General features: G+C 49.6%; 5 protein-coding genes across 5 annotated transcripts; 4 read left to right on the forward strand and 1 right to left on the reverse strand.

Annotated features, from left to right (window-relative positions):
* Positions 1 to 5,511: 5,511 nt before the first annotated feature.
* On the forward strand, positions 5,512 to 9,557 carry PV10_07803 (uncharacterized protein). Its single transcript, XM_016372746.1, has 2 exons — positions 5,512 to 8,120; positions 8,317 to 9,557. The coding sequence occupies exons 1-2, from the start codon at positions 5,749 to 5,751 to the stop codon at positions 9,203 to 9,205; spliced, it is 3,261 nt and encodes a 1,086-aa protein (XP_016222078.1). The 5' UTR covers positions 5,512 to 5,748; the 3' UTR covers positions 9,206 to 9,557.
* Positions 9,558 to 13,757: 4,200 nt separating this feature from the next.
* Positions 13,758 to 14,819, reverse strand: PV10_07804 (uncharacterized protein). Its single transcript, XM_016372747.1, has one exon. It carries the CDS (start codon positions 14,704 to 14,706, stop codon positions 13,984 to 13,986), a length of 723 nt encoding a protein of 240 aa, XP_016222079.1. The 5' UTR covers positions 14,707 to 14,819; the 3' UTR covers positions 13,758 to 13,983.
* Positions 14,820 to 15,523: 704 nt separating this feature from the next.
* On the forward strand, positions 15,524 to 16,491 carry PV10_07805 (S-formylglutathione hydrolase; the record flags this gene model as incomplete). Its single annotated transcript, XM_016372748.1, has 3 exons — positions 15,524 to 15,785; positions 15,836 to 16,254; positions 16,303 to 16,491. 3 exons carry the CDS (start codon positions 15,524 to 15,526, stop codon positions 16,489 to 16,491), a joined length of 870 nt encoding a protein of 289 aa, XP_016222080.1.
* Positions 16,492 to 17,164: 673 nt separating this feature from the next.
* On the forward strand, positions 17,165 to 17,695 carry PV10_07806 (uncharacterized protein; the record flags this gene model as incomplete). The annotated part of the gene is made up of 1 exon (XM_016372749.1): positions 17,165 to 17,695. One exon carries the CDS (start codon positions 17,165 to 17,167, stop codon positions 17,693 to 17,695), a length of 531 nt encoding a protein of 176 aa, XP_016222081.1.
* Positions 17,696 to 18,093: 398 nt separating this feature from the next.
* Positions 18,094 to 21,804, forward strand: PV10_07807 (uncharacterized protein). Its single transcript, XM_016372750.1, has 3 exons — positions 18,094 to 18,436; positions 18,493 to 20,059; positions 20,113 to 21,804. The coding sequence occupies exons 1-3, from the start codon at positions 18,425 to 18,427 to the stop codon at positions 21,630 to 21,632; spliced, it is 3,099 nt and encodes a 1,032-aa protein (XP_016222082.1). The 5' UTR covers positions 18,094 to 18,424; the 3' UTR covers positions 21,633 to 21,804.
* Positions 21,805 to 21,985: the final 181 nt, after the last annotated feature.

Consider the following 21,985-nt stretch of genomic DNA (forward strand, 5'->3'; position numbering starts at 1 on the left):
CAACATTGCAACTAAGGTTGTGGTATTCCAGTATGAAAAGTCTGGCGCGACTCGGTATCTAGCTGAGGTTCATCGCTTGAGAGGGGTTCGGGTACTTGGTGACGGATAGATCCCCTTACTGCTTAAGTAGCATACCTAGTCCATCTTAGGATTGCAGAATAGTAGCTGTATCAATCCGGGCTAGAAGTGTATGTCATTAGATGACTGCTGCTCGCCGTCGATGCGCCTATGTCTTTCACAGTCATCTGGGGGATGATTGATGTGGAAACAGGGTATGTGGGGAAGTGAGTTTGAAGTCAACGTCGATTTCGATGGCGTCACTAAATAGTACCTTAGTATTGTCAAAGTTGAGATGACATTCTAATCAGTCATCACTGATTACAGAGTCGCTACCTATCACAATCCTTTCCACAGTATACCATCAGCTTAGCATTACTAGACTGTCTGGATGCCAGGCTCAAATACCAGATCCTGAAAGACGTGGAGGAGGCAAAATTGAGGCACCTGTCCAAACATTCAGACACCCAGGGCATGTCTTCTAACAAACCCCTGCCCTCACAAGAAACCTCTGATAATGTGCTGGGTGCTGTGATTTTCTTTTCGTATATTGCCGCTGCATTAATTTTGTCTACTTTTCTCATCAATGACTTGGTCATTGTGCATGCAAGAAGACAGGGCCTTTCTCTCCTCACGGAAACGGAAACGGCTACGACCAAATCCGACTATGGCAAACACATTGGTGACAGCAAATATTCCCACACCAATTTCAAGATCAACATGCTTTGTGTTATGTCAGGCCTCAGCTTTGCGAGCCTATCCTTTCACATGCTGAAATTTCTCATCCATTCATACGCACGGTGGCGCAACGGAGAGAGCATATTGGTTGGAAATGAGTTCCAATATCAAATCCACTACAACCCACGAGAAATCCGGGATACGATCCGAAGCTTGGAGATCTGGAAATGGGCGACAGGATCGACACTTTTCAAGGACTTTGCGGAGGCCATTTGCAACGACCCCAGCCGGTTCTGGTGGACACAGCTTGTACTACTGTACTCCATAGCATGGAACTTGTATATGAGCTTTGAAGGTGAGGCGACCTTCGACCACTGGCTGACCATGCTATGACCAGCTCAGCTGACGGTGAAAATGAAGGCACAAGACTTGCGATCCCACATCTCTGGGCATATTTTTGCCTCGATCAGATTTTGCCGGTCTCTTTTGCACAGAACCTCTTTCTCACCGCGGTGGTGCTCCGGGCTAATACAGAATCTTACGATGATGGACAGACGCTCAGACGTCTACACACACAGCCTGCGGCATCGGGATTGCAATTCTTTGTAATCCTGACTTATGTCGGTGGCGTTGCCTCTGCCCCTGCGGCGCTCCGGAAGAGTTTGCCATTATTTTTCCTGGTCCTGTTCACAATCCGTGCTTTGCTGTTTGCCCCTGTCATCATATCGCAGCCTTCATTGCGGCAGTCCGGCCCAAAGGTTTCCAATTCTCGGGTTGCTCGCGTCCTCCACGGTTACAAGCGAATCTTTGTTACCCATGGGGTGCTCATTGTGGGTATGCAGACACTACAATTGCTCCAGTTGCCGGGAAACAAAGTTCCCTGGGCGGCTCTGGATGATAATTCCGCCATCAGTGCAATTGGCTACGATCTTTTCATGGCTATTGGGGGGCTGGTTTTGTTTTGGATGTGACCGTTGCTCTGTCCCATCCACCATGTCTGCGACTGCCTACTTCGCTTGGGCTTTGGTCTCGTTCTGCAAAACCCATAGAGTGTTCGCTTGTCAAGTGAAGGCCCTGGGGTTTTTGTGGGGCAAGGAAGATATCTGGACCTGGCGCATGACAAAAATTACTTACAACGAGCCTGCGACATCTTTCGTGGTGGAGATGCTGTGTACTGGGCTAGAGGCCGCATCATCCATGAATAGTGGTCACCACTTAAGATCAACCTCCAGGGGTTTCAAGGAGCCTGGGTGCCTGAGGCCCATATTTAGGCTGCCCAAGAGCAGAACTACATCTGTTCAGTCTAGATGCAAGAGTATCTCTCATCATGTAAAGAGCAGGCCCAACCCTTGCCTACGGCGAGGACAACCTATGACCGGGGGAAACTGGTTGGCCATCAGTGATAGCAGATCCGTTACACATTTGCCCACAATGACGACACGTGTGAATGTGACACGTCCTGACGCAAATGAAAATTGCGGCCGCATTGTGATTCTTGACATGTTGTGTCATTGAGAGCAACTTCATTAGGCTTTGATGATTTTAGCCGACGTACAGTAACGGCTGTGAGGAAACCAGAAAAGGAGGGGCCTTTGCGTGGCTTCAAGGAAGCAAGGAAGCCCACTGTGATGTAATACCGGCGACCACTTCCGGTATCTGACGACAAAAACAATCCTGCACAAACAGGGACGTTTTGCCAAGACGGAAATTCCTGTTTTGGTTTTGGTGGATAATGAAGATTGCTAACTATGCTCCTGGATGTGGCAGCCTTTCGTGCATGGCTAGGTCTTCAGGTTTGGATCACTAGGGCCTGCCATACCTGAGGAACAATGTCCAACTGAGCATCGTCAAGGTTGTCCCTCGGTAAGCCATTTTTTGTGTCAATTTCAGTCAAGCTGGCCCATCATTTTCTGATATTTTGTTGTCGTCTTTAGTATAGTGGATGATGAAAGGATTCACATGGTCGCACTTCATATGTCAGAGCGAGGCTAGAGTCGGCGTCAGTTGGTCGAACTTTTGAAGCTCGATGGCTCTGTTATCCCCCTGGGCAATCGTGGCCATTTAGATGTGCTGTGAATCATCTGCGGATCTCTGCTAGGGAATTGTGAGGGTTTGAGGAGAGGGGCCGACCGAATATATCTGCCGGAAAAGTTTTCCAGATCCTGGAAGCAGACTGCAAGTCTGGAACCACTTGTTCTCTCTCTCGCTTGGTCTGAGGCCTAATTTCAAAGCCTTTAGACTCGTCAACATCCACATACTCTCACTTCCCAGCGACAGTCCAGTTGGACAAGGCAGACCAAAGAGCGCTTCGTCGTTCGTCAACAAATCCATGACATCTACCATAAACTCCACAGGGAGCCCTTGTGGTCTGCATGGTGTTCTGTATTGACCAACGAGCTAGACTTGAAGCTCAGCAATGTCCCTCGTGGTCGTGTCCACCGTCTCATCTCAGCACGACGACCAAGGCTATATGTCCAGATAGACGTTTTTATCTTGTTTCGTCACTCGATTCTCCTATAAAGGTGGTCATGCGATTATCACTGTTTGACTCGGATTGGCTGCGATGCTTCAAGACTGGAGGGTAGGTTTCGTTGAGCAATTGCCCTGGTGAAGGCAATTCCTTGGGCCGGTCGATGACGAATTCGATCGCTTCAAATGCCTCTTGGATCATCATATCGGCGCGACATTCGTTCCGAACGTGAGCTGCTAATTGTGAAAGGTCCACGCCGCTTCTGATGACACGAACGAGGTCCGCGTTTGCTTCAGCGTTGCCGGCTCTAATCGTGGCGAGGATACCTCCAAGAAGGTGTCGATGCTTTTCGAGGTCGTTTTGCGTGGATGCGAGGTCTTGGACGTTACGCTGGTTCGCGATCTTGCGCCGTTGATCCGAGCTGGCATCGTAGTGACATGCGCTTCTTCTCGTTGTACATGCTTCGCATGGAGTACCACCTGTACACTGTGACCTGTCAGGCGCTTCTTTGGGGCACAACGTGCGCTACTGCTTTGTACTCACTCTTGTTTTTCGCTGTTTACACGCGCCGCAGGCGGTCGAAATCTTGCGAGATCGCTGCGAAGAAGGGATGTCGGAAGCGTGTATGCTAGTTTCATGCTGCGGCCTAGGAGCCAATGGTTGAGACATTGAAATGGATGGACACTTTGGACATGGCTCAAAGAGTCTCAATTTGTAGACGCAAGAGCGAGGTCAGGCGGCTCGGTTGTAGGGATATTCAGCGCGGGAGATCATGAAAAGAAAAAGGAAAATAGTGCAGACTTTCTCTTCCTGGTGCCATGGCTTCCCAGGAATGGGTTTGCGCAGTCGAGCAGTGTGGCCGCAAGGACAAGAGGCGGCAGAGAAGCCCAAAAACTACCTCGGACCTGATATCCGGTCAGAGAAGCCCCCCCTTGTACTAAGCAATAAGAGTACCCACAACCGCGACTCTCGGTGGTGAATCCCATCCAATGGATCAAGACAATGAAGATGTCCCAAATTCCTGTTTGCCACAGCCAAGACGGGCCTGGGGTCATAAACTGCGATCTTTGTTGAGCCGGTCTCCATTCCATTGTCCTGGTCCGACAGGACCGCTTGGACTACATTGCTTCCATGCTGTCCATTTGAGAGAGCTTTGCTGTAGCCGTATCGCTCCATTCTGCAGTGGCACAGACACATGTTGGAGCGGTAGCTGGATATCACCATAATTTGCATCGCGATTCGCCTGTACGAAGCACAATGAGCTGAATAGAGGTTTTCCTTGCCGCTTGTGAATTTGACGTGGTGGCAATGAAACAGGGTGTGTCCGTGACCAAGGCACAGAAATGAAAACCTCACTTGATCTGTCCCAGTTGACAGGTCATGCACCGAATATGGGATGTTTCGAAGAGCATGACTATTCTTGACTGATGCTTGCTACTCTGACTCGGTTGCAGTCCAATGACGAGGACGAGTGGAGGCGATCCCAAGGAGACACAAGGCCCCTCGGCCATAGCATTACGATGCACTTTGGGGAGATGGGCACCCGTAACTTGGAGATACACAGATCAGATGATCGGATATATATCCGGATAGTTAGTTTGATTTGGATGAGGTTCGATATGAGCCGAAAGTCTAGATGCTGAATGGCGCTTGGAACTGATCGACGAGATCCCTGCTTGATTCTCTCACATGGCTCTACGTATTGTACCTCCCTGGGAAGAATATTCTATCCCACCCTCGGGATGTTGGCACCTTGTAGATGCCGGAGAGAGTACATTGCTCGCGCAGTCCTTGAGATCACATGACTGATATAGACCTAAGTCGACTTAGGTAGGGTCACTTGCGGATAGTCTGAGCTCTCATCTAGATGTCTGCAAAACCACCATCACTGAACCGAGACTGGTCACTTCATATGATGCAGCATAGACATTTTGGGCTGAACATACATGCCCATTCTCGAGCAATAATTGAATGTGGCACGATCTGAATATCTATCACTGCGGGAGGCATTTGGTCTTTGAAAGAACCCTCAACTGATTATGGTTAGCGTCTTGAGGCCGGAGCGGATAGCATTACCTAAACCCCAATAAGGGACACCAAGGAACGCTAGGGAATTAGCAAACTACTATAACCAATGATAATGCTACCGTTGACGCTGGTCTTGTTAGTACATACTACGGAGTACATAGACGATTAGAATTGGGTTCCTAGGCCCCAGGCAAAGTGATGCTCCAGTGTAACTGCCAACAGACTGCGGTCCATTATTACGTCGCATTGTGATTGTAGCCCAAAATATTTTTTCTCCCCAACACTGGGCAACTTTTTGCTGCAATTTCATCATTTCCTTCACTTGACCAGAACCTCGTGTTCCCCCGAGGGCACATTGCTTTTTCCTGATCCTTGTGGTGTCTTTGCATTTGCGGATTCACTTTGGATCTTTTCTCAGTCAATATCCCACCACCTCTCTTCCACCTCTGAACTTGATCCCACTAGCAGCCCAACCCTCCTGGGTTGAGGGTAGATTGTTCTTGCACAGGGCCGCCATGGACCAACAGAAGTTCCTTGAGCAATTGGCGATTGTCCTTGACCCCAAGAAAGGCAATCTTAAGACTGCCACAAATATCCTCCAGAATGAGTTCTACAAGCAGCCAGACTCCCTTCTTTTCCTCATCCAGCTCATCATCTCTCATGATAGCCCGGAGCTGAAGCAACTCGCTGCCACTCAAGCAAAACCTCTCGTCTCCAAACACTGGACGAAAATCTCCCCCAACCAGCGTCAGCATGCGAGGTCGCAGCTGTTCCAGGCCACCCTCTCTGAATCTTCCTCCTTGGTCAGGCACGCTGGCTCCCGCTTGATCAGTTCGATCGCCCAGGTCGATCTCGACGACGGAGAATGGCCTGAGCTGCCAGGTCTTTTGCAGCAGGCAGCAACAAGCGCGAATCCCGCCGAACGTGCCATCGGCGTTTATGTGCTTTACAGCATTCTCGAAACAATGGGTGATGGATTTAGCTCAAAGTTCAAGGAACTCTTCGCCTTGTTCAGCAAGACTATAAAAGATCCAGACAGCCTAGAAGTTCGTGTCAATACCCTGTTGGCAATAGCCAAGATGGCTCTCGTCATTGACGCCGACGAAGATCCGGCCTCGATCAAGTCGTTTCAAGCCATCTTCCCTGACATGGTTGCCGTCCTCAAAGACACCATTGACTCTGGCTCTGAAGATAAGGCCATGTTGGCTTTTGAGGTCTTCAATACCCTCCTGACAGCCGAGTATCAACTCATGTCGAAACATTTCCAGGATCTCGTGGCCTTTATGAATCAGATTGCAACCAATCTTGACGCTGCTGATGAGACGAGGACTCAGGCCATCAGTTTCTTGATGCAGTGTGTCGTCTACAGACGTCTTCGCGTTCAAGGGGCCAAGCTGGGCGAGTCCCTAACCAAGAGCATGCTCCAGATTGTCACAGAGATTGATCAAGAGTCCACCGATGTTGACGATATCACTCCTGCTCGCTCGGCTCTAGGTCTGATTGACACCATGGCCCAGAGCCTGCCAGCAAGTCAAGTGGTCGTTCCCCTTCTTGACGCCCTTCCACAATATTCCCGCCACTCTGACCCTAAATACCGCCAGGCGGCAATCCTCGCCTTGGGGTTCGTAGTCGAGGGCGCCCCAGACTTTTTGAGCTCTCAATTAGCCTCAGTCTTGCCGATTTTGTATGCCTTGTTGGAAGATTCTGATGTTACCGTGCGGAAAGCCGCACTGCAAACTACTGCGAGACTGGCGGATGATTTGCCCGAAGACATCACCAAACAACATGAGAGATTGATGCCGCTGCTGATCAAGAACCTTACCGCCGCTATGAGTGCCTACAATGGAGAAGACGAAGGCCCATCTATCGATATCATGAAATCTGGTACTAGTGCTATCGATGCCGTGGTTGATGGTATGGACGCTGCTGATGCAATTCCATACTTGGACAAGCTTGCACCCTTTCTGCAAAAGCTTTTCAAGCATCCCGACTTCAAGATCAAGGCTCTTGCTGCTGGTGCTCTAGGTTCATTGGCCTCTACCGTCGAGGCACCATTCTTACCTTATCTCTCTGACTCTATGAACGCTATGCAAGAATACATTGTCAAGAAGGAGAATGAGGACGAACTTGAACTCCGTGCTAGTTGCACCGATGCCATGGGCGAATTTGCCGTGGCTGTCGGTGCGGCAGAATTCAAAGACTATGTGCAGCCTCTGATGCGCACCAGCGAGGAGGCGTTGCACTTGGACCATTCGAGGCTCAAGGAGAGTACCTACATTCTTTGGGGTTCGCTTGCAAAGGTCTATGAAGAGGACTTTGCCCCGTTCCTTGGGGGCGTTGTCAAGGGTTTGTTCGAATGCATCGACCAGGAAGAAGCCGATCTCGAGGTTGAGCTAGGTGACAGCGCCAAAGATCTTCTTGGGAAAGAAGTCACCATCGCTGGCCGTAAGGTCAAAGTCGCTGGCCCCGAAAGCGACGCTGAAGATGACGATGGCGATATCGAAGACGTCCAACTTGATGATGACGACGACAGCGATTGGGGCGATCTCGCAACCGTTACTCCACTTGCTCTCGAGAAGGAGATCGCCATCGAGGTCATTGGGGATCTGGCATCCAACACAAAGACTGCATATCTCCCGTACATCGAGAAGACCATCGAAAAGATTCTTCCCTTGACTGAGCACAGCTACGAGAATGTTCGCAAGGCTACCCTGAGTACCTTGCATCGGGCCTACGCCGCTCTGTACGACATCTCAGAAGAGTCTGGCCAAATTCAGAAATGGAAACCCGGACTACCACTCCAGGTTGAACCTACCAACGAGCTGAAGAAATTTGGTGAGGTATTGATGGCGGCAACCCTCAACGTTTGGCCAGAGGAGGAAGATACGTAAGTGGCCTGTCTCCATTCTCTGTTATCCTTAGGCTCCCACGCCATCATGATGAATACTCTTCGTTATCCCAGCTCACTCCGACACAATTTTGTGGATGAAGCGAAAGCGATCTTCAACCCTCTGAAACCTTATTCTCATTTCCTCCTCTCCGTCTCGCTAAGGTTGATACCTGAATGCTGACCACGAACGCAGTGCCACCGTCACCGAAATCTCCCGAGCGCTGTCCGAGAACCTGAAAATGACTGGTCCGTCGTTGCTTTCATATCCTGACGTTTTGACCAGCATCGTTCAAGTTGTCGGCAACATCATTACCAAGAAACACCCCTGTCAATTAGATCTGGGAGAAGATGAATTCGATGACGAAGACGTCGAGGGCACGGAGCTGGAGTGGGTAGTGGTGGACAGTGCAATGGACGTTATTTCTGGTCTTGCCTCTGCGTTAGGGGCCAGCTTCGGCGAATTGTGGAAGATCTTCGAGAAGCAGATCTTGCGATATGCAAGTGGGCCAGAGTCCCTTGGTCGGGCTTCTGCGTGCGGTGTCCTAGCCGAGATCATCACTGGCATGGACGCTGCGGTTACGCCATACACACCTCAACTCCTGAACATCCTCATGAAGCGTTTGAGTGATGAAGACGCACAAGTCAAGTCAAATGCTGCATATGCCATCGGAAGGTTGGTTGAAAAGTCCAACGATGATACAACCATCACAAAGGCATACCCACAGATCCTTCAAAAACTCGAGTCTGTGCTTCATATTACTGAAGCCCGCTGCACAGACAACGCTGCCGGATGTGTGTCTCGACTGATTCTTAAGCACAAGAGCAAAGTTCCCGTGTCTCAGGTGGTACCTGTTCTTGTCGAGAGCGGCATTCTACCGCTCAAAGATGACTTCCAAGAGAACGAGCCAGTTTGGAAGATGATTATCCAGCTGTACCGTGATCAGGACGAGACCGTACAGCAGTTGACACCGAAACTAGCTCCCATCATGCTCAGTGTGCTCGGAGAACCTGAGGATCAGTTGACAGATGAGGTCAGGGAGCAGTTGCAGGCACTAGTCGAGCACTTAAAGTCCATCCACTAGTAAGGGTTCGCACTACGTTTGAACATCGGTTGAGGACTACGGTTATGTTTCATGATTGAATGACCACCTTGAATAGAAGGGGAGGAGAAGAAAACAATGACGAGTGATACTAATACAACCGAAAGACCTTGATTCCACTAATCCAGTGATTGTGTGCTGAGGTGGACTTTTGAGGTGTCAGTAATTCTCGGGCTCTTTTACTGTGCCAACGAGGAGTCATGTAGAGGGATGGATTAGCATGCTTCGCGAAAGGAACATCTCGTCTTTTGAGTTGGCGATTACCCTCGTTTAGAAGCCAAAAAGATCCATGACCTTGACATTGACATTCTTGGTTTGTTACTTGTGTGTCGCAGTATAGAGCCACAGTGAAGTCTGGTCATTACCAGCACAGCACCAACATGAGACAACGGCATCCCAGCCTATGTTGATTCATTGGTCACGAAATCCTGAAGAAAGACGATGACCCATACCAGACATGGCAAAGCAGTCACAGATAGATACCGGTGAGTATATCTCGCTCGATTCATTGAAGTGGGAAAGCAGCCTCAGCCCGACAGGTTAGCTATCTCGAAGGCTCCTCTATTTGACCTCAGAAAGCGACAACCTCCTGTAACGATGATCCAACTTGTATATAATCGAACTACGTCGTGGAGCTGAATGCTATCGCCATCTATTCGAAAGACAGTGTCGCATTCTGAGTCTGATCAATATGAAACGTACATCTTTGCTCTGAAACTAAATAGGCACCATGTCTTCTACCAGGCGAACTGTTCTCTCTTGGACGATTTCACGATCAATTTCTGGTAGACTGTAGGATAAAGACATTAGAAGAGGTTCATAGTGTATTAAAGAAACAGTATGGACTATAGTTAGACCCGAAATTGGGAAGCTAGGAAATTAAAGAAAAGGTCGTAAGTCGTGCCATCGAGATTCATCAGGCCGACCATTAATCTATTTCGGAAAAAAATGTGGCGATAGAGTTCCAACCTGTTCCAAGGGTTTCAAAGAAGTCCTGGGTCTTGGGGCCACGTGTGCCACCTCGCTGACGTTTGTCCACATCCCTTCCTTGCAAGGAAGAGCTTGCGCCCCGTGGGCCTATTTGTTGAGTGGTGGCCGCCCACGCCGCCTTCATCAACCGCGTGTTCTGGAGCCAACAAAGCAAGCGAACTGCCAATTGCAGTCTCTGCTGTGGAATACCAAGGCGCATTATGTGAGACTGACCTTAAGAGGAATGGTAATGCCTTTATGCTGACGAGTAACCTTCTGATTAAGGTGAGAAGAAGCTCGAGTCGTCGATCTGTACCATGGTCGCGGTGACCGCTTGTTTGTGCAACTGTGACTATCCATATAGAAGGGACAAGCGCTGGGAAGGTTGCACAAGACCGACGCTTGTTGCGCAGGCTAGGAAAATCATTCTTTGGATGGCGATCTGATTGTGCGTCGGAATACGATAAACCTTGCAAATCAGGTCACCAGGTGCCGCTCCAAATGCAGATTGCGCAGGCAATCGTATCCTCGGCTTGAAACCCAATGGTGCATGAGTTGTTAGGGTGTCAATCCTTTCATTACAGGGTTTGGTGCGGTAACGAGAAGGAGCGAGTCGAAATGGCATCTCCCTCGCGTGGGGTTATTGGTACAATAAAGTACACACATAACACAGTGCAAGACAATAATGGAAGGTCCAATAATAGGTCCAGGCAGTACAGAGTAGCAGCATGTACTAGTACTGTTGAGAGTGGTGCATGATGCAGACATGATGCAGAATGATCCAGACATGGTGCAGAGGCTTTCAGCCTTAAGCGAAGACGCATCGTAATGCGTTGGCCCTTCTGATTTTAGTTTGAATGAGCCGGTAATTGCCCAGCGAGAATGGAGGCATCAGTGATTGATTGGTCCAAGCGGACCAGGAGCTTGAGGTTTCCTGGTCAGTGGGGCCAGTTCGTGTTCTTCTTGGACCAGAAGGTACTCGCAAACAAAGGGGGGTGTGAGCTGCACAAATAGGTCGCCGGTCCCGAACCCCCATTTTCCCTTCCCGCCACCTCCTCAACCCAGAATTCACACAACTTGAAGTTGCAAGTTCAACACATCATCGTCGACATTACATCTTCGCATTATCGACGATTCTCGATTTGGCAGAGCAAAGCCCTGATGGTCAACTCTTTGTCCTGATTGGTCCACTCAAACTTGACCTTGGAACAGCTCACTGGTTGAAATGTCCCAAAACAGCTGGAGGCATTGAGGCTCTGCGGGTTGCCTTCCCCCCCCCCCCCCGAGGTTTTTGCTGTGCGGACGAGCGATGGGGGTGCCTAGGCAACCGCCGGATTGCTTGCCGGCATGCCTCTCTCACCAAAAAAAGGGAACAACTTTCCTCCGGTAGGATTTCTGACACGTGACAGACGCCCTGTTGTGCCTTCTCGAAGCCAAGGAGAGGCATGAGAGGCATCATGTATGAAGTTATGAAAAAGGCGAACAAGAACATGAGACAGATGTCCAAAGATGTGTTTTGTCAGGCTTCTGGGAAAATCCAAGCCGCACTGCGTCGACACCAAAAGCTGCGACTTGTGTGACTGAGTGCCTCTTCACCTTATTAGACGAGGCCGACAACAAGACCGAACGAAGGGTCCAAATTAATACAAATGAGATCTTGTTGTGACACTCAAATCAGCAACAGATACTGGGGCGTGGTGTCGCAGACTCACAGAGAGAACAGAACTCCAACCGCTAACTCTTCCCCCTTCTTCTCATTCATTGTCGATGTGTTTGGAAACTTTCACTGATGTCTTGCATCATACTTTTCATTCTTGCATAGTGATGACGCCTCCGCTCGGCCACATTTTGGCCTGAAAGCCATACCCCATCGAGCCTGGGTTCCTGTAACATTCGCTGGAGGGCAAAGTCGTTGTGACTCGAGCCACCCGAGTTGTAACCACCAGTATTGTCGAGGTTGCTATTCGAAGATGCAATCGAGCCGAAGGACTGTCGAGAAACAGTAGACAATGAAGGAGTTCTAACACTGTCGACGAACATCAGTACAATATTCTTTCCATGGATTGCAATTGATGCGAACACAGACACTGCTGGCTGTGTATTGTACCGCCACTGACCGACGAAGGCCATTCCACAATGCGGACATGGAGCAAGGCATGACAACAGGGGTGGGGGAGGGATCGGACACACTTCATCTTTGCGGTAATGGTAAGGCAGGAAGAAGTGCTGCCTGGTACTGCCACCGCGAAAGTGGAATGGCAATTTCGTTGCGGTGCTGGGAGGGACGGAAGAATTGTTGTTGATGAATTCAAAGACCAGCAAGAGGAAGTAAAGAAGCACAGGGTTGATTTGGGGCTCAAATTACTAAGAAGAATGAGTATCCGAACGCAGGAGATGAGGGTTGGTGGTGATGTTCACAATTGTTGAGGTGCCAACTCTAACACAAATGGGGGGGAGTGAGGAGGGTTAGAATGTGAGGAGAGATATCATGAGGCGAGTGCAGGCTTAGTGCCGGGGGCACCACCACGGGCACCACCATGTTGGTCTTTCTCGGCTAGCCATTATGGATGGTCATCACAAACGCAATCCACACTTTGCTCTTACACCGGCCCTTTGAGCATGCAATTCTCGGGCTCAAAGTTCCAAGTCTATCCTTTCAGGTCGTCGAATCTCTCAAGTTGGTGGCTAATTCTTGGGCATCTGTCCTCGCATTCTGCAGCTTGAAAAGCGAGTGTGATGCGAACTAGAACAGTCCTTGGCCATACAGACACAATTCTGTCCTTCTCTACAGTGACCTCTGACTGCCGCTCTCGTTCTCGAGAGACTCGTAGGCATCAGGTTTGATATGGGGATCATCATTGTGGAATAACAGGCCGAATTCACTACACAGGTTTCCTACGCCACCACTGACCTAACTCATAATGACCCAAATATCCCAACTTGCGGTCACCCAGCGTCCCTATTCTCATAACACTTTATCCATTGGTTTGCGCATCTGCGAAGGCTATCTAAATGGCTATGCACAACCACAACTTCACCCACCGACTTGATCATCAGCCCAGATTGACTATAGAGTAGTCAGATACTTTTTGGACGTTGCTCGTCGGACGCCATCGCTCGCTGTCATTGTGGGGAATGATGATTTCATACTGTAGGTTGCCGCCCGTGCCGCCTTCTCGAAGCACGGATAGATGGCGGACGCGTCGATCCCAAAGCTTCTTTGGCCACTTTCTGTTCGTGCGGGCTTGACATTCGTGTTTTTAAGTTAACCTCCTGTCAAATGCCTGCTCATACAACTCAAATGCGATGTAATTTATCTGCTGCAAGGCGAAGTTGCAGGTGTTGCGGGTGGACTGAAGAAGGATGCGGTGAGTTTATTAGATTATCATTTGTCTGCCAGGCCATTCGGCCAGTAGTCTCAGACAGAGGCTCAACGGCTTGTAGAAAAGGCGGTGTGGAGGATTCGGTGTTCTTTTTCCTGGAGGGGCAACAACTGTCTTGGGGGTCACGGTGGCCGCGGGGGAGGGGGGGGCCTCCCTGCCACGCTCTGGTTATCGATAGGGGCAGAGGGGCCCGGGGGCTCTCCCCGATTGCGAGCCAGGCAGTCCAGACTTAACTACAATTATTGAGCTTCGCTATAGGTACCTTAGTTGGTAGGAGTTGTCGATATTAAAGTCCCCATACCTAGAAATCAAACCATCTCCCAACTCCAAATATGCACAGACTCCTGGATCGCGAGACTACCGACACAGTAGCCATGCCGCTTCTTAAAGAACAGATATGTGACCGCCTCACCTCCCACGTTTCCCTCTCCACCGGCCACCTCGACCTCGACCACGAAAACTAGACTCTTTCCTCGCATCTTCTTCCCTTCGCTCTAGCTCCTGAACCCTCTCTCTTCTTTGTGCATCGCCATCTTTGTCGCTGGGTGTCGTCCCTCTCCTGAGGTGCACACCGTGTTTACAGTCTCTCCCGTCTGGGCAGAAGCCTGCAACATAAAACATGCATATCTTCCTCCGAACATGTCTATTGGGGCACCGAGGACCTTTCTCGCAGAATCCCTTGTTGTAGTCCTCGCACATTGGAAGTTTTGAATCTTCCTTGACATGAACATAGAGACATTCATCTCCATTCTGGCAATACCCGTTCTGATTGAAGAACTGGCATTCGCTCATCTTCCGAAGATTGTATTCATGTAGATAATCACACGCATCTCCTTTCTTGCAAAGCCCTTTGAGCCAATGTTTGCAGACGTAGTTGTCATTGTTGCGTCCGTAGTGGTGTTGGGGTTGTTGGGATGGGGTCGGGTGTCGGTCTGGACAGCGTCGTCCGCGGGGGCATTGTCCGGTGGCAGCGAAGTCGGGACAGACTGGAACAGTAGAGGTAAGGGCGGCAAGGCCGTTGGCGCGAAGGAAAGGAGCGAAGCTGAAGTTGTAGGCTGGTCGAGGAGGGTGTTGGATTTTGGTGTTAGCGCTGGGAACAGGCGCAGGAGTGCTTGAAGCCACAGATGCCATTATGATCACTGTGCAAGGTGGCCAAGAATGATTGCGATGACTCTTCAGCAGCAATTCTATTCATGTCACAGTTGTCGTACCCTGAAAATGGTGTACGAGGGACCAGGATTGAGTTGTTGTTGCAGCCAGACTGATTCCTAGCACGATTGGAAATATGGATATGGTGGCAAGTGGCATTCTGCCGAAGTTATTCCGAAATCCTGAGTTCATGGGCGTGGGCACCTTACTTGACTTATTTGAACTTGATTGCCTTAATAAACAGCCCCTCAAACCCCTCATCTTGTGGAGGCAGGCCTACGCATGTCTGAGGCCCATGGCACCTACAGTAAAACTGCGTTGACCATTTACCTTTGTTAGGTACCTAGGGTTGGTCTTTCCCCCAAGAAATGCCTGCTTCCCTAGCCGATGTGCCTGATGTGCCTTGCGTGCCTGGATTACTTTCCCCCTCTAATCAAACATTTCCAGCTTGATACTCACACACAGTGGAAGGATGCTGTCCCGCTCATACTATGCCAACCTATCCAACAGGAACTTCTGATCGTCACGCTCATGCTTGGGGCATGATCTCAGGGACCTGCGTGCGTACCTTTGCGACCGGATCAACATGTCTGATCGGAACAACTGAAAAAGGCGACCAAGAGAATCGATGCGGGGCTGAGGCTTGTCTCCTCCCTCCCCACGTCATTTTTGGGAACCAAAACACCCTCCATCGGAATTCCCAAATATCTCACCCGGTCTGCGTCTTCCGACGCGAATATATATTATTTCCACGTAATCCCCACCTCCTCATCAATACTTTCTCTAGCAGCCCATCACAATGTCGGTCAACACAACTGCAACTATTGCCTCATTTGGGGGCAAGCTTCTCAAGCTTGCTCACCAGTCCTCTGTCATCGGTGGTGAAATGAAGTTCAACTTGTACCTTCCCCCGCAAGCACTCGACAAGTCGAAGAAAGTCCCGCTGTTGATCTACCTGTCTGGATTGACCTGTACAGCCGAGAATGCATCGGAGAAAGGGTTTTTCCAGCATGGTGCGAGCAAAAAGGGGATCGCAGTCTTGTATCCTGACACCAGTCCAAGTAATCTATTCCCCGTAAAAGCGCGCCTCAGCTATCTAATATCGCCACAGGAGGGTTCGGTATCAAGGGCGAAGACGACGCCTACGACTTCGGCACTGGTGCTGGCTTTTATGTTGACGCAACCGTTGCGCCGTGGTCGGACAATTACAAAATGTACTCTTATATCACCGATGAACTCCCCAAAACCGTGTTTGCCGCATTTGACCAAATCGACTCGAGTCGAGTGAGTATCACTGGCCACAGCATGGGTGGCCATGGCGCCCTTTCATTATTCTTGAAGAATCCTGGAAAGTACAAGAGCGTCAGCGCGTTTGCCCCCATCTCCAATCCTCTCAAAGCCCCTTGGGGAGAAAAAGCATTTAAGGGCTACTTTGGTGAAGAGCATTGGCAGAAGAAGGGCGCAGAACACGACTCTACGGAGCTTTTGAAACTCTGGAAAGGTGGTCCCCTAGATATTCTCATCGACGTGGTACGTGGCCACCCTTCTGAATTGCTGACAAGCTGACCTCGTCCTCAGGGAACCGGTGACAATTTCTACAAACAGGGTCAACTCCTACCTGAGAATTTGATTGCTGCAGCGAAAGAAATTGGTCAAGAAAAAGGAGTCAATGTCAGATTCCAGCCGGATTACGACCATAGCTATTATACCATGGCAACCTTTTCGGACGATCACATTGATCATGCAGCAAAGCACCTTTTTGCTTAGTATGTTGTCCGTGCATACCAAGCCCATCCTCCATTGACTATTGCAGAAGCGAAGGAAGAAAGGACCAAAAGCTGTGAGCTTTTTTACACCATGTACATCGATAGGCATGATCCAGAGAAGGCTTTGACCGTCATTGCGTCTCTTCCCTGGTTGTTTGTCCTCACTCGTTTCCATGATATGAATCCTAATCCACCATTGGCGTGCCGTTTTTCCTACTTAATCCGGTCATTTGGTTCCACCGCCTTGGTGTGGGTTCGGACGTTAGATTAGCATGTGTTTCCAAGGAAACAGCAATCTTCTACTGCACTTCCATTATTCGAAGGTTGCTCGTTGCAACGCAAGGCAGAGCAAACGCAGAGCGCCATTTACATTTGATGTGCCACCAGAGCTACAGTCTTTGTTTTCGCATCTGCCAAATAAGCGCCTGGTTCAACTCATAATCTTTCTTCGACGTTCAAAGCCCTGTGACACAATCAAACAACGCATGTCTTTATTGTCCTCGCGGCTGTCCTTTCAATCTTTGTGGGTCAGGCATCTTCGAGGCAATGACCTCTCAACATATAACGGGCATCATGTCAGACTCCACAGCCAGGGGTGTATTTTGCGCGTGTCTCTCGGACAAGACTCATCACTATAATAGAGCTTAAGCAAAGTCAAAGAAGAAATCCTTACAATGGCCTTATCAACCGACTTAAGCATGAGCCATCACCAATCATACGAAGTACTGATTTACCAGACACTCGAAGAGGTGCAAGGTAAGTTAGATGAACTCTATCTTGAAGAAAAGGTGGTCGCATATGCTGTCCAAAAGAAAGGTGCTCTGCTGCTAGCGAAGCGAAAGCATCTAATCAACATATCCAAATGCATGAGCACCCGCCCCAAGCTATCAGTCGCTGATTATTTTGCGGCCCAAAAAGAGAGCATCGCTCAAATGGTGAGGTGTAACGAGCTTGAGGATGCCGAGGTCGAACTAACAAATCTAGAACTGGATCAACAGGCAATTGCAATTGCGATTGAGGAGCACCAAGCAACCCAAGCGGCACTGCAGGTGGAGCTGCAGATGCTCCAAATGGCCATCGGTCAACAAGGAAAAGGTCCACAGAGACAAGAAAGCTACAAAGAAGAATTTGACAAGGCCCGAGGATTCGATGTTGAGGACGATGCTGTGTTCTGCCCGCAGCTTGATGACGAAATTGCCTTCTGAGACAAGGTCATTCAAATCGACTAAATAGACATTTCAATATCTAGATTGCTGAGAAAAGTATGCCCATGATTGCTTACCTAGAGATGTGACAGATGAAATAAAGCATGGCAGGCTAGTAGATACCTAAGATACACCACACGATGACTGTAGTTTTGTTACATGTCTTGTTAAACGTCTTGTAGAACCGATTTGCATATCTCGGCACGATTGATCCGCCCAAATGCCAAGATATTCTCTGGGCAGGATCATAGGCGCACCCACGGAAAATCCAGTTCCCCATTGTCTGCCACACTCATCACTCAGGTACTTATAGAGGCACGTAGAGATTATTAGGCGCCTTTAAGGGTCAGGCACCTTTCTATTCACCCGACACCCTGAACATTGAATCACGGCCCCACCACAACCCAGCGCCTGCAGCCTGCCCGCTTAAAGCCCACCACTGGTTAACCGTGCACCTCATCTTGCTACTTAGCCCGTTACTCTACTTGATGAAATCACTTGTTTCGCACGACTTGTCCACTACACACCTAACAATCCGTTCCATCCTCTCGTCTGTCCTTTACAAAAGTCACTGTCCAGATCTCTATCATCCCCTCGGTTTCTCTAGTCGAGTCATGGAATAATCCCGGAAGCACGTGCTTCCTTGTTTCCCCTACAAATGCGGTGACTAGCAATCTCTACCAGTGTTCCCAAAGTCTCTCACTGGGCAAGGAACACTGGCATTGTCTGATGGAGGACCAGGTCAGTCTACCATCCCTCCAGACCTCTCGTCCTCCGCTTACTGACGTCGCCTACAGATCGTCTCCGCGATTCAAATCGCATACGACCCTTCCGCTGACCAGACCCTCAAACGACAGGCATTTGACTACGTCAACCGACTGAGGCAAGAACCCTCAGCCTGGCAACCATGCCTCAACCTTTCCCTCCAAGTCCCCCGCCATCCTCCTGTCATTCGGATCTTTTCTCTAGACATTGTCAACAATGCCATTCAAGCCGGCGTTGTCGATGACCAAGGCCTCAAACTCGTGAAAGAGCAGCTCCTCGCCTACCTACAAAAGTTCTACACCGCACCGGCTCAAGAGGGCGCTCCAGACAGCGGGAACATGATCAACAAGTTTGCTCAGACCATTACCTACCTCTTCTCGGCTTTCTACGCCTCTGGCTGGGAATCCTGCTTTGATGACCTGCTTGCCCTCACATCCACCCAAGCCGGCTTCAGGGCAAATTATTCTGGTGTGGTCTTCTATCTCATTGTCCTCAACTCCATCCACGACGAGATTGGTGACCAACTTCTGTCCAGATCTCGGGCTGAACAAGATCGAGCAAACTCCCTCAAAGACCTCATCAGGGCAAGAGACGTTCAGAAAATTGCTCAATCATGGCAGGAGATACTTACCCACTGGCACACCTCGAACGATTTCATTGCAGAACTTTGTCTCAAGGCCATCGGCAAGTGGGTCAGCTGGGTTGACATCTCCTTTGTGGTCAATCAATCGATGCTCGAGTTATTGTTTCAACAACTGGAACGAGCCCAAAAGGTCGAATCCCGGGTGGGGGAGGAAGAAGCACGCGATGCCGCTATCGACGTCTTCACCGAAACCGTTGCAAAGAAGATGCCTGCAGCCGATAAAGTCGCAGTGATTGAATTTCTAAACCTCGAAACGGTGGTCTCTCGGCTGGTGGCTTGCCCACCACTGAGTAGTAGCAGAGCATCTAACTACGATGTCGACCTTGCCGAGACTGTTGCAAAACTGGTCAATACTGTCGTCGTTGACATTGTCAAAGTCTTGGACACTGAGGCCCAGAGCTCTGCAACCTGGGCCAAAGCCGAGCAATTGTTGGCTGCTTTCCTCCCTCACCTTCTTCGCTTCTTTTCCGACATCTTCGACGAGGTTTGTTCCACTGTTCTAGTCGCTATGAATGACGTCCTTTCGTTTTTGCGTCGCACCTCTCAAGGTGAAGCCGCTTCTGCTCAGCGCGCTGCCATGCTGTTGCCCATCTTGAAAGCTATCTTTACCAAGATGCGCTACGATGACACTTCTGATTGGAACCCAGAAGACGATCAGACGGATGAGGCTGAATTTCAAGAACTAAGAAAGAGATTGGCAGCATTGCAAGCCGTAATCGCGGCTGCTGACGAGGAGCTTTATATCGAAGCAATCTCTACACTCGTGCACAATACTTTGCAGCAACTGCATACCAAAGACACCCAGTTAGACTGGCGAGACTTGGACTTGGCCTTGTATGAAATCTTCCTCATTGGAGATTTGGCTGTCAGGGGAGGCGGCCTGTACCAGAAGAACAAACCAAACTCTCCTGCTGCCGAAAAGCTCATCCAAATGATGCTGGAGATGGTCCAATCGAGTAAGCTTCCAATCATCACCATGGGTGTGTACAATACTGACCAACATTAATAGACATTGGTTCATATCAGCATCCTGCCATTCAGTTGCAGTACATGGAAATTTGTGTCCGATACAGTAACTTCTTCGAAAGGCACACAGACTACATTCAGCCAGTGCTTGAGAACTTTCTCCAGCTTGCTCATCACACCAGTCTCAAAGTCAAGTCACGAGCATGGTATCTCACCCAGCGTTTGATCCGACAACTACGATCTCATGTTGGAGGCGCCGCCGAGGCGGTGGTACAAAGTCTGCAGGACTTGCTCACCGTTCGAGCAGAGCTGCCGAGCGACTCTGACAAGGATGACATGTCTTCTGATGGGGACTCCGGCAATGACTCAACCTTCACCAGCCAACTCTATCTGTTTGAGGCCGTCGGCTGTGTTTGTGGCTCTGTTTCGGTCCCTACAGAAAAGCAAGCCCAGTACGTGACAGCTATCATGCAACCGATGTTCTCCGACATAGAACGAAATCTTGAATTGGCACGGTCAGGGAACGAACTCGCCAATCTCCAGGTCCACCATGAGATCATGGCTCTTGGAACCATAGCTCGTGGTTTCTCTGATTTCACGCCTGGAGCAACGGGACAGAATGCTAGTGCCGAGCCATCTTCGCAAGCCAAACAAGCCTTTGCTCAAGTCGCCGAGGCGACACTCGTCGCTTTGACTGCCCTGAAGTCCTCCTTCCAGATCCGAACAGCGGCTCGATTTGCCTTTTCCAGACTGATTGGCATAGTTGGCACTGGAATGATGCAACAGCTCCCACAGTGGGTAAATGGTCTTCTCACAGAATCATCCTCCCGTGACGAGATGGCTTTGTTTTTGCGTCTACTGGATCAGGTCATCTTCAGCTTCAAGAATGACATCTCAGGCTTCCTAGACACGATTTTTTCAAGCTTAATAGAGCGAGTTTTTGCCGGAATCTCCGCACCAACGTCGGGGACTGATGACGAGATTGAGCTCGCAGAGCTCAAAAGAGAATATCTCAATTTCCTTCTCGTCATTCTCGGGAATGAACTTGGCTCCGTTCTTGTCAGCGGCACCAACCAACCAATCTTCGAATCAATCATTGGCTCGATTGAGCACCTTGCACGAGATGTCGAAGATTTCCCAAGCGCCAAAATGGCGCTATTATTACTCTCTCGGATGTGCACGACTTGGGGAGGACCTGATGTCATCTCTGTGACAGGTCAAACCACGTTAGATACGCCCACTCCCTCCCCCGCGCTTGCAGGATTCGACGAATTTATGATCACACGATTCTCTCCACTCTGCTGGGCTCTTCCCAGTAACCCATCATTCAATAGCAAAGATGCGCAAGCACGACAAGCCCTCGCCGAGGCTGCTGGTTTGCAGAAGACAATCTACACAAAAACGGGACAGCAATATTTGACCTGGTTGCAGAACAATGAACTCAGGAACATGGGCATGAATGACGCCATGATCAACGACTACTTACAAAAGCTAGCCACCATGGAGATGAAGAACTTCAAGGCGTTTTTCCCAAAGTTCATCGCTCAAGGAGGCCAAATGTAGCTTTAGCGGCAGCATAGGGAGTCGAATTAGGCACATGGTCAAGGATATCAGGATGCATGTTGAGAGAAGTGATCATGTATGTCATTGCAACCAAGTCACAGGGATGCAAATATATAGACCATATGTCAATGAAGTTGTGAGAGCATGGGGTTTTGACTCCGTATACTACTAAGTATCGCCTCATTAAGTCTAGAGTCGTGGCCCGTTTTCTTTTGTCATTGTGAAAACGGTCCAATTGGTTCTCTCGATGATTAGGCAGATCGTGAAAGTACCAAGCTGCAGGATAGACTCTCTAGCCCAACCAAATTTGGCGCCTCCGTACGCGAGCGCTACGTACGTCTCAATTGACGGTC

Source organism: Exophiala mesophila (genome assembly GCF_000836275.1).
Source record: "Exophiala mesophila strain CBS 40295 unplaced genomic scaffold supercont1.5, whole genome shotgun sequence".
Classification (NCBI taxonomy): Eukaryota; Fungi; Ascomycota; class Eurotiomycetes; order Chaetothyriales; family Herpotrichiellaceae; genus Exophiala; species Exophiala mesophila.

Bases quoted from the DNA above. Each gene is read 5' to 3' on its own strand.
- PV10_07803 (XM_016372746.1), top strand. From the start codon at position 5,749: ATGGACCAACAGAAGTTCCTTGAGCAATTGGCGATTGTCCTTGACCCC. The intron at 8,121-8,316 runs GTAAGTGGCCTG...CCACGAACGCAG, and splicing joins TGGCCAGAGGAGGAAGATAC to TGCCACCGTCACCGAAATCT.
- PV10_07807 (XM_016372750.1), top strand. The intron at 20,060-20,112 runs GTAAGCTTCCAA...CAACATTAATAG, and splicing joins GCTGGAGATGGTCCAATCGA to ACATTGGTTCATATCAGCAT.
- PV10_07804 (XM_016372747.1), bottom strand. From the start codon at position 14,706: ATGGCATCTGTGGCTTCAAGCACTCCTGCGCCTGTTCCCAGCGCTAAC.